This window comes from Phalaenopsis equestris, unplaced genomic scaffold (genome assembly GCF_001263595.1).
Source record: "Phalaenopsis equestris unplaced genomic scaffold, ASM126359v1 Scaffold000078, whole genome shotgun sequence".
Classification (NCBI taxonomy): Eukaryota; Viridiplantae; Streptophyta; class Magnoliopsida; order Asparagales; family Orchidaceae; genus Phalaenopsis; species Phalaenopsis equestris.
In genome coordinates this window covers 766,648-778,869 of record NW_018164520.1, presented here as the reverse complement: position 1 = coordinate 778,869, position 12,222 = coordinate 766,648, and the positions used below count along the sequence as shown (strand labels likewise).

At 32.9% G+C, this 12,222-nt stretch overlaps 2 protein-coding genes across 2 annotated transcripts in view; one reads left to right on the top strand and one right to left on the bottom strand.

The window, feature by feature from the left end:
• Positions 1-1,573, top strand: part of LOC110019788 (26S proteasome non-ATPase regulatory subunit 8 homolog A-like) — a 22,270-nt gene extending 20,697 nt beyond the window's left edge. Inside the window, exon 6 of the mRNA XM_020717614.1 lies at positions 1,251-1,573. Coding sequence (XP_020573273.1) covers positions 1,251-1,391 — 141 coding nt within the window. The 3' untranslated portion in view covers positions 1,392-1,573. The remainder of the gene's footprint in view (positions 1-1,250) is intronic.
• A 552-nt stretch (positions 1,574-2,125) lies between these two features.
• Positions 2,126-12,137, bottom strand: LOC110019804 (receptor-like cytosolic serine/threonine-protein kinase RBK1; the record flags this gene model as incomplete). The annotated part of the gene is given in 8 exon segments (XM_020717642.1): positions 2,126-2,528; positions 2,895-3,044; positions 3,603-3,738; positions 4,838-4,917; positions 4,999-5,153; positions 7,914-8,168; positions 10,752-11,192; positions 12,090-12,137. Coding segments are annotated over 8 exon segments (1,415 nt in total), but the record flags the coding sequence as incomplete, so codon positions are not given.
• Positions 12,138-12,222: the final 85 nt, after the last annotated feature.

Sequence of the window (12,222 nt, the reverse complement as noted above, 5' to 3'; positions counted from 1 at the left end):
AGCTTAATGTCACGGACAAATAGTCCCACATTGGCTAGGTGTAGAGCCGAAAAGCAGTATTTAAGTCCTGGGCTGCCCACCACCCATAAGGGCTCTTTTGGGAGGTGACATTAAGCTTCTTGATTAATTGATAGTTCGAGTTTCAGTTTGAGCTCAAGTTTGATTCTACGAGTCGGCTCGTGAGCTAGCTCTTTTATTATGAAATCGAAAAAAATGTGTATAATTCAATAGTTATGATAAAATAATAAGAATAGTGATAAATTAAAAGAATTATAATAAGAATCATTTTATAAGAAATAACAACAACAAGCTTTTATCGCATAAGTGGGGTCGATTACATCAATTATTTTCTCCATTGTGTCCTATTGAGTGTGATATTTTCATTAAAATTAAGATCATTTTTTATACAATATGCCCAAGTCCTTTTAGGTTTATTACTGCATTTCTTAACACAAGTTGAATCTGAAGCATCTCTCCTAACCGGATTAACAGATGATCGATGTTTAATGTGACTAAACCATCTAAAACGACTCTCTTTAATCTTGTTTGCCACTGGAGCTACACCAACTCTTTCACAGATACATTCGTTTCACATTTTGTCTCTAAAGGGGTGTTTGGTAGCTGACTTTTAATAGGATTTAGCACTAGATTTAAACTCAAATCCAGCCAAACACCAACAAAAAAACAAAAAAAAAAAAATCCAAAAAAAAAAAAAAACAAAATCCAAGTTTCTGTTAATCAGAAATTATTCTTGTTACGTCTGCTTCCAGGCGTTCCGTCTATAAATCCGCCAAATCCAGATTTACCAAATCCCACAAAGATGGATTTGCCGGATTTACGTCCCCGTTGATTGCGACATTCGCTCCCGTCACGAGCTTGTCGGAAATCCGGATTTGAGAAATTCTATTAACGTAAAGATCTCGCAACAAACACCCTCTAAGTGTCAAGCCACTCATCTACCTAACCATTTTTATCTCAGCAACATTCTCTTTTAAAAGCCAACATTCTCCGCCATAAAGCATTGTAAGTCTCACCTCCACCTTCTAAAAAGTTAAATATAATTTTATGTACCATCTCGCACTTAAAACTACTGACTTCTTAAAATTTGTTTTATATTAGTATAGTTAAAGCGAGTCAGCGCACAAGCCAACTACTCATTGTGATGTGCACTTTCCGATTCTTCTATATTATTTTTTCATCATTGTTGTAATATGATGAAATGAAATATCATTGTAATTTGATATTTACAGGAACACCCGGAATGGGAGATCAAGAATGGATTCCTATTCTTTCAGAAGGCCAAAGAATTACAACCACACAAGGAGATACCTTCCTTACAATTAATCAATCAAACTTTAAGCTATGCAAGGGAGTTGGAGCGGATTGTCTAGAGTTCCAGAATGTTCCAGAAATCATGAACCCTTAGGTTTCACCTTCTGAACCATTACTAGATTATATAAACATTTATATTTAAGGTTTTTGAATTGTTATGATTCTAAATTGCATGAAGTTGTCTTATGTTGAGCAAAATTTTGTTTTTTTCATTACATTCAACACCTAAAATGTTTTTATTTGTCACTATTTATGCATCAAAATGCATATTTTGCATTTTAAAATTACTATTAGTGATTTTTCTCAAGTGATGAAAATTAAAATTTAGGTTTTTATTATTTCAATAATATAATGACAATTTTTCATCAGTATCTGTAGTAATGCAACTGCTTTATCTTTGCATTTGAATAATTTTTACTAAATTTGCATAGTTACACTATAGTTAAATCTTTAATATTTCCCAAAAAATAGCATATATATACATGATTTAAATTTAAACCAAGTTTATATGTGCGATATGAAAATACATAATTCTTATGTGGTACATTTGTAACCATTTTTTAAAAAGCAAAATCATAAGTTTAAAGCTTAGAAATGCCATCTTTGCGAACATGAAAGTTTAGATGTGAGATATGTAAATATAAAACTCTCATGTGCTGCACATGTAAAAATGGCTACCAAATTTTTCCAAGTCGTTGAATTTACATCATACCATTTTTTTTTTTGCAGAATATGAATAATTTTTACCAAATTTACATATTTTATCCAAAGTTTTGCAAATCGTTGAATTTATCTTAAAGATTAATAGAATACAAATACTCATTAAGCGACACTAATTTTAAAGCAAATCTTAAAGCTCATCCATCATAATTTATATTCATGTTCCCACAAATCTCTCTTTTTTTTTAGCTATAAAGAGCTAAGAACTCCGCTCATCTCCTCTTAAATCGCGAGAGAGAGGCTCCAAATCTGCAAACTCTTCAATTTGCAAAAATACCCCAAACAAATTTAACCTTTACAGAACTCCCCCTTACATCTAAACCTCCTCACTGCTCCAAAGCCAGCTGCTTGTGCCGGTGGAGATCACTCAGATACCTAGAGCAAGTATAATCTTCGAATTCGCACGCATATTTCGGCCTCAAATCTCCTCCATTAAACTCCTGCGTTCCTTCTTCTCCCCGCAGAATCCGAACCACCTGCAACTCCATTAAACCACAGCTCATCAACAATGGCGGAACAGCTAACTGATCCGAAGCTTAAGGGGCTGTCTCACAATGAATTTACGCCGGATTTAAGCAAAATAAATCCCACAATTCCGGATTCCACGGATTTCGATTTCCAATCCAGTAAATCATAAATCCTGCGAATCCGCGGATTTAACTTTGCGGGAGCTTGAGATTTAAGTTTGCAGGTTTCCGATTGCCTAACGGCCACTGAAATTGTCAAACAGTTCCATCGGATTTACAGGATTTAATAAAATCCTGATAAATTGCATTGTTGAGAGGAAGCCCCTAAAAAATCAGGAAAAAAAAATGATTAGAAGGATTGGATGGAATGCTTACTGCACTCATACTCGGTCTGGAAGTAGAGATTTGATGAATGCAGATTGTGGCGACTGAGATTGCGAGCTTCAGTTGTTCGGAATCAGAGTCCTCTCCGAATGAAGGATCTGTGAGGCCTTTGAAATCTTTGGCGTCCAGAAATGGCTTCGCCTGGGAATAATTTTGTGGGAATTTGTGAGTTTGAATTTGCAGACTTTTTTTGCATTAATACCACTTAATTACTATGTATTTACATACCAAACATCTAAACTTCAATTTTTACATATATGCCACCTTACTTGTGCATGAAAAGACCTATTTCATTTTTATTTTTTTCAAGTTAAAAATAGTGATATTGTTTATGTTATGTGAAAAAATTTGTTGATATAAATGTAAAAAATAAAGTTAAGCTTTTAGATACGTAAATACATCGCAATTGGGTGGTATGAATTTAAATGCCCCCTTGCATTACATGCTACATAACTCCCATATATTTACATATCTAACACTTACAATGAACGAAAAGATATATTTCACTTTTTAAAAGTTAAATAGTGATATTTTTGATCTGATACGAAAATTTGGGTGGTATAAATGTAAAAAAAAAATTAAACTTTTTGTGTTAAATACGTAAATACAAAGGAATTGCTTGGTATGTATGTAAAAAGCCCCAATAAAAATTAAAAAAAAATTACATGAATGCTAATTTTTTATTTGCATAGATCATACCCATATCACAAGGCTTCTTCTGGAGGAATCAACTGCTCTTCTGCCAGTTATGAGCTCAAGCAGCAAAACCCCAAATGCAAAGACATCAGTCTTCTCATTCACCACCCCATGCATGAAATACTCAGGAGCCATGTATCTGAACAATATAAAAATATAATTTTAAATATATTTATAAATAAAAATTAAAAAAAAAAAATTTGCATACATACCCAATCCATTCCTAGCTATTTACATATCTAATACCTAACTTTAATTTTTTACATATATGCCACCTTAACCCTGCATGAAAAGGTGTATTTCACTTTTTAAAGGTTAGAAAAGTGATGTTTTTGATGTTATATGAAAGATTTGGGAGGTATAAATGTAAAATATAATGTTTAGGTGTTAGATATGTAAATATATAGGAATTGGGTGGTATGCATGTAAATGTAAAAAAACTAAGTTTAGGGGATAGGTATCTAAAGGAAGATTTACATGCATGCCACTCAATTCCTATGAATTTACATATTCAACACCTAAACTTTATATTTTTACATCTATGTTATGTTACCTATGTGTGGAAATATGCATTTCACTTTTTAAAAGTTAAAATAGTGGTATTTTTTTATGCGAAATGAAAGATTTAGGAGATATAAATGTAAAAAAATAAAGTTAAGGTGTTGTATATATAAATATATAGGAATGGGGTGGTATGCATGTAAATTCCCTTAAATATACATACATACCACTCAATTCCTATGTATTTACATATCTAACACCTAAACATCAATTTTTTACATATATGTCACCTTGCATATGCATGGAAATGTGTATTTCACTTTTTAAGAGTCTAAATAGCTATATTTTCTATGTGATATAAAAGAATTGGGCGATATAAATGTAAAAAATAGGGTTTACGTGTCAGATATAGGAATTGGGTGGTATGTAGGTAAATGCACCTAAAAATTTCTAGGGGCATTTACATACAGACCATGCAATTCTTATATAGTTACATATTTAACCCCTAAATTCTCATATTTGCATGCATATCAATCAAAACTTCAGCACCACAAAAAATGCCAATATTTATATTTTAAAAGTGAAATACACCTTCTCATGCATTAATTTATAGAATCAAAGTGAAATAAATGTAAATATGAAAGCTTAAATGATAGATATGTAAAATATAAAAGAATTGTGGGGTATGTGTGTAAATTTCTTAAATTTCTATCTAATTTACAGTGACTAAGGCTCACCCAAATGTGCCTTCAATGGGAAACACAACATGATGAGTCCATTTGTCTGGAAGCCATTTTGCCAGCCCAAAGTCTGAGATCTGCATGAAAACCAAATGTTTTTTGGGTTTAAAATATAAATAAATAAAAAGATTATGTAATTTAATTAATTATTTATTTACCTGAGGTTGATAGTCCTGAGTGAGGAGAATGTTGGAGGCTTTGATGTCTCTATGGATAATGCGCCTTTGGCAACCTTCATGAAGATAGCAAAGCCCTTCTGCTATCCCCAATGCAATATCAAACCTCACCTTCCAGTTGAGCCTCTCCTTCGAACCTGTAGAGCTGAATTTCTCTTAACCAGGCTAAGCTATAGTTTTCTATTTTTTAATTTTTTATTTTTTTTATTTTTTTATTTATATGAGAAATATATTTACAGATATATGATTTTACATGTGCATATTCTCTGTGACATTATATTATAATGTATGAATTTAGTTATTTTATTATGTGGAGCCTGATTATGTTCATTAATTGGACACTCAAAGCCCTCAATTTTGTCGATCAAGCATGATTTGCTCAGGGGCTATGTGGGTGACCCCATATTGCCCTTTGAAAATTTTTTTTTGCTATACCTAGCACCCTAGTGGCTGGAAGAGGATTCTACAGCACCTAAGCCTAAGTTTAGAACCCAAGCGTACGACACTCCAGAGCCTAAAGGGGAGTGCTGCAGCCCCCAGATGCAACACCCCAATGCTGCAACGCGCCAGATTCAGAACCCGAGAGCGTGACATTACAATGCCCCTGGTAACGCGCCCATTGTAGCATCACAGCGTAATATCGCGGTGTCCCGATGCCAGTAACCGAACAGAGTCAATTTTCACTTCATGTTTTCGCTTCCTTGAGTGTCGATTTCAATTTCTTGTGTGTAGAAGTTCTTCTGTTTGAGGGAGAAGAATAGGGTTTTCAAGTTCTAAAATGTTGAGGTTGATAGTCCTGAGTGAGGAGAATGTTGGAGGCTTTGATGTCTCTATGGATAATGCGCCTTTGGCAACCTTCATGAAGATAGCAAAGCCCTTCTGCTATCCCCAAAGCAATATCAAACCTCACCTTCCAGTTGAGCCTCTCCTTCGAACCTGTAGAGCTGAATTTCTCTTAACCAGGCTAAGCTATAGTTTTCTATTTTTTAATTTTTTATTTTTTTTATTTTTTTATTTATATGAGAAATATATTTACAGATATATGATTTTACATGTGCATATTCTCTGTGACATTATATTATAATGTATGAATTTAGTTATTTTATTATGTGGAGCCTGATTATGTTCATTAATTGGACACTCAAAGCCCTCAATTTTGTCGATCAAGCATGATTTGCTCAGGGGCTATGTGGGTGACCCCATATTGCCCTTTGAAAATTTTTTTTTGCTATACCTAGCACCCTAGTGGCTGGAAGAGGATTCTACAGCACCTAAGCCTAAGTTTAGAACCCAAGCGTACGACACTCCAGAGCCTAAAGGGGAGTGCTGCAGCCCCCAGATGCAACACCCCAATGCTGCAACGCGCCAGATTCAGAACCCGAGAGCGTGACATTACAATGCCCCTGGTAACGCGCCCATTGTAGCATCACAGCGTAATATCGCGGTGTCCCGATGCCAGTAACCGAACAGAGTCAATTTTCACTTCATGTTTTCGCTTCCTTGAGTGTCGATTTCAATTTCTTGTGTGTAGAAGTTCTTCTGTTTGAGGGAGAAGAATAGGGTTTTCAAGTTCTAAAATGTGGAGAGCTTCGAGTGTGGTGTAATATAAGATAATTCTTCTCATTTTCTTCATAGTGAATTTCTTAGCGTAGTGTGGTTTTATAATTTTTTTCCGTTCTCAGGGTTTTTCAATATTAAATCTTGACGTTTTCTGTGTTTTCTTGTTTTGTGCACTTTTATTCTAAGTTTTGCTTCAAATATCTCAATTTGGTTTTCGCATCCCCCGTAACAAGTTATAGAGTAGTTTATATTACTATATGAGAGTAAGGTGAACTTATTTTATTAAGCATCATCACATCGACATATTTGTACTAAATAGAGCCTGAGACACACTTATAAGTAAATAAAACTTATAATCTCGACCTCCATGTCACGATAAAGACTACCTAATATTGTGCTCTTAGGCTAGACTAAGGCTATAATTGAGTCGAGCTATCTCATAGAGCCTGAGACACACTTATAAGTAAATAAAACTTGTAATCTAGACTTCCATGTCACGATAAAGACTACCTAATATTGCGCTCTTAGGCTGGACTAAGGCTATAATTGAGTGGAGCTATCTCGAGCTCTGCTTAATCGCCTAGGCTCACCTCATCACAAAACTTAACAAATATAAATTTAAAATACATTTGAAAGTAACTAGATTGAATGGTTTAAAAAGACCAATTTGTTAAGAAATAACATAAATGTACTTTTATTTTCCCCTTTTCAAGTGGTTTCCTATCATCTATCCTATACATTGCCATTCCTTTCATCGTTTTATTAGAAAAGCTGATATCTCTTTCATGAGAAAGAAGTCAATCATGAGCCTACTTAATCTAATAGAATTACGCTCAAGTTTGAACGTAAACTCAATTAATTAGTCAAGCTCAAGCTAGTAGTTGAAGCTCGACTCAACTGGCTTAAACCAGTAGACCATACCCTATGAGTTAAGACTCAGAATGTGTTATTCAATTCAAAGATTCTCAAGTTCGCTATGTCAATTAGAATTTTCTCATTCTAAGGTCTGATTAAACTATGACTAGACAAGAACAGATAATAAAAGGCTATCTATCTCAGTAAAAGCGCAAAGAGGAGAACCAAGTTACTAAAAAGAGAAAACTGTCAAAATAATTCCCCAACTCTTTGAAAATGGCTAGCTCCAGAGTCTATAAAAGTGTTAATTTAGTCCTTAGACTCTTTCCATATGGCCTTATATATAGTCACCACGGAGGACTATTTTAGCCCCCATTAAGAAAGTTTGAGTACTAATTTGACAATTTTATAGACTATTGTGACTAAAATTGTCCTATGTAGATAATCAGGGACTATTTTAATACTTTACTGAAAAAATATACCGTGAAGTACGGAAGCCAAGCTTCCATGCGGAGAGAATTGGAGAACCATATGCAAGCCACCCTCAACACCAAATCCCACTAGTTGTGCAGCATTTGGGTGAGTCACATGGGCAATGATTCCGAGCTCCGATAAGAAATCACCGGTTCTCTCTTCTTCTTTCTCCTTCTTAGTTAACCTCTTGACGGCCACGAATTGGCCGTCAGGGAGACGGCCTTTGTACACCTCTGCATGCCCTCCCTTTCCAATTAAATTCTCTGTTAAGTTTGCAAATAAATAAATAAATAAATTGTCAACATAGAAGAAAATTAGATAAATCTTATGTTTTGTAAGGTGTAACACAAGAAGGAAAATAAAATAGACATTTAAACCAAACAAAGCAAGAATGTGCAATCACAATGAAATTAATACATTTAAATTTAAAAATAAGTACAATAAGTTTAGATATTTTTTAATGGGATTTGCAAACATATGCCATGTTTTGTATGTATTTACATATCTAACACATAATCTTTAGTTTTTTTTGAAGTTTAAAACACAACTAAATCTTTAACATCACATAAAAATTATCAATAGCATTGATGTTTTTTAAAGTAAAACATGCATTTTCATGCATGTATTTTGATGCAATTATGACTATACATTGTTATATAAGTATATAAGTAGACATCAAAGTTTCAGGGTCAGACACGCAAATCCGCTGAAATGCAAGGTATGTATGTAAATCCCCTTTTTGTAATAAAAAGCCCACAGAAAAACATATAATTCATTTTTAAGATAAAATTGATAATATTGACATAATTTGGTTATCAAAAAAGCACAAATTGAATATAATAAATAACAAAAATATCTTGATGTAATTAAATAAATAAATCACCCCCTTAGTTGATCTAGAAATAAAAAAGAAACCAAAAATATTCATAAAAATAAATTTTCATAATGAATTTATATCTAGAAATACTACACATCAACATAGAGATTAAAAAAAAAATTAAATTTATGCATGTTTATGTTTAAAAAACAGATTGAAAGACCACTTCAAGTGAGTCAAGGCAGCACAATAAAATTTAAAAGATTTACTTGCTTACATATCTAAGGCCTAAACTTTAATTTTTACATGAAAATATGTATATTCCACTTTATTAAAAGTTAAAGTATTGATATCTTCAATGTGATATAAGAGACTAGGATTACTGTATGAATGCAAAATGTAAAATTTCATTGTTAGTTGTGTAAACATATAGGGTTTTGGCGGTATGTATGTAAATGCCCCTTAAATTTATCAGAACAAGATCAGAGTCTCCATTTAACAGAAGTTAAAAGAAGGAGAACTACCATGTTGTGTAACACTGAGAAGAGGGTACCATACTTTAAAATAAATTTAAAATGTAATTTATGATTTTGTTAGAAACAGTACTAAAAGTTGATATGCCCCTCAATAAATATAACACCTTGGCACATGTCTAAGTAAATATACTAAACAAGACAGAAAATTTAAAATATGAGAATGTTCAAATAAACTATTCAAAAAAGCTCTTTTTTTTTTTCATTTTTTCTTTTACTTTTTATGGGCATTTACATATATACCATTCATTTCTTGTGTGCTTACATATCTAACATCCAAATTGTACTTATTTACATTTACACACTCCAACCTTTCATATTACATCAAAATAACGTCATTTTAACTTTTAAAAAGTGAAATACACATTTTCATGCATAGGTAAGGCGGCATAGATGCAAAAATTGAAGGTTAGGTGTAAGATATGTAAATGCAAAGCAATTAAGTGATATGTATGTAAATCTTCCCTATATTTTTTCCTTAAGAGGACACCAACTGAGCTTGTGATATGATGATTGGAATGGAAGCACCTTTATATCATCTTCTTAGTAAGTTTGTTTAAGTGCCAGCTAAAATTTTTTTATATATATTTTACCTTGATCAAGAAAAGTGTAATTAGTGATATTTACAGCTGCTTAAATTAAAAAAATGTATGTAACATCATGAGATGAGCATTTTTAGGAGAGACAGGACAAGTTTTATGTCACTCAACCACTCATAAGTAAACAAAGAAAAGTGTTGAATGGCTCAATCTGTGTACTGTATGCATCCAAAGCCAAAAACAGTCATAGTGTTAAAATAATTAAATTAAGTAATCAGAGGATTAAGAGCTAAAAAGCTATCAGCTTTTTATATTATTTATGTGATTAGTAACAACTTTCAAAGACTGATGAAATAAGACTATAGTTTGGTTAAGAAAATATATATAAAAAGCATCCTGTTAAATAAATACAACCAAATTAACTGCTTCTATATTCGGTAGATTCATGAAGAAATTAAACAATGACATAAGGGCTAAATTGTTTGCTTGAATTCAGTAAAAAAAATGCTTTGAAAAATGGTAAATTTATTAGATGTCATCATTAATTTCTAGGGTCATTTATAAACATACCATTCAATTCTCATGTATTTCCATATCTAATACCTAAACTTTATTTTTTTACATTTAAACCACTGAAATCTTTCATATCACATCAAAAATACTACTTAACTTTATTTATTTATTTTTGGTTAAATACACCATTTTTTGTTTAGGTAAGATGGCATGTATGTAAAAATTGAAGCTTTGGTATTAGAATAGATATGTAAACATATGTGAGCTAAGTGGTATGTAATGCAAAATCTTCCATATTTCTATCAACATCAACTAAAATAGCCTTAAACTAACTTGATTTTACCCCAAAAACAAACTTTGCACCAAAAAAAAACTCAAATTTACATCCTAATTCAACAGAAATTCTACTGAAACTTAATATAAATCAAATTTACAAGAATTTACCATGACTGAAGTTATCAGTAGCCGCCACAAGCTCCTGCAGGTCGAAATTCCTCCAACATGGCTTCCTCATCGGAATCTCCAGCTGAACTAATCCTCCCTTGGGTTGTTCTTCACCGCTCTGAAACATTCCCAAGCACTTCCTCTCCAAGCACGAAGCTTTCATGGCCGGCGGGAAGGTCGACAGCCTCATGATGTTTCTCTTCTTCCTCTGCAACAGCCCGCCGATCAGATTCCTCCATTGTGAGCTGTGACATTCTAGCACAGTCCCTTCAGGACTCAGAGATCTATCAATGGAGGAAGAAGAATCGTTGCTGCTTGCAGTGTCAGAATGAATGCTTGAGGTAGGAATCTCTAAAACTCCTCTTGGAGAGCTTTGACATGAGCCATCTGTGCTGTTCTCTTCAGATTCCGTTTTGGAGTTTTCTTTGTTTTCTTCTGTAACTTTAATGGAGAAGACAAGGGGGAGCACTAATGAAAAAAATAGGATATACAAAGTCTTTTGGTGGTTTCTTTAATTGACAACATACGCACCACTTGCTTGCTCCAATGTTATTAATGTTGCACTGTTATTAAAATAATGGATTTTTGATGTTATCTATCTAACACACTGAGTTTGGCCCAATCTTATTTTACAATGAGATGTTATCTTGAAATTCTGATTAGATTTTGGCCTTAATTTTTGAGTAAATTATTTATGTTGTGAGAAAAATTTGGTTTTTAGGCGTTGGTGAAGTTCCGTTCGGCTGAAGTGAATGTTGATGCCTGTAAAAATTTTCGTTTCAAAAGAGAGATGAATTTTTACCGTTTAGATCGCAGCTGGCCTTCAATTCGAGGATGTGGCTTTTAAAAAAAAATTGTTGATCGGTGACACTGCCTCAAATGAAGCCTAAGTGGAGAAGCTAACTAAATTAGTTGGTAAAAATCTATAAAAAAATATTTTTGAAGTTCCCTAGCTGTCTTGTTTGCATCAAATTATGCTTCATCATTAAACATCAAATTAAGAAAAAAAAATGTTATTTTGCACTCTGTTCGCTGCTCGGAATAAAAAGTTAATATATAGATTAATGGAACTTAAGGTTTTTTCTTTTTTTCCTATTTTTTTTCCATTAATATTGTATTATATTTTCTTACCTTCAGTTCTTCCACTGTTTCTTCCATAAATAACCAAACTTTAAACCAGTTAAAGATCAAAGCGCAAAAATGAAAAATCAAACTGAAATACTGAAAACAATCCAAAACAAAAAACAAAAAAAAACTGATTCGTTTCGCTGAATCTTCTCCAATAAACAAGAAATACGCCACACTTTACCATCAAAAAATAGCACATAAAAAACTGACCTTTTTCAAATCCAAAAAAGGGCTTCTGGTGTTCATCTTCGCCGAGCTCTGCAGAAAGAAGCAAATAGCTCATCAGCGCCATTAAAGCACCTCATAAGCTTTCTCTGTTCTCACCCCAAAAAGAGAAAAAAGA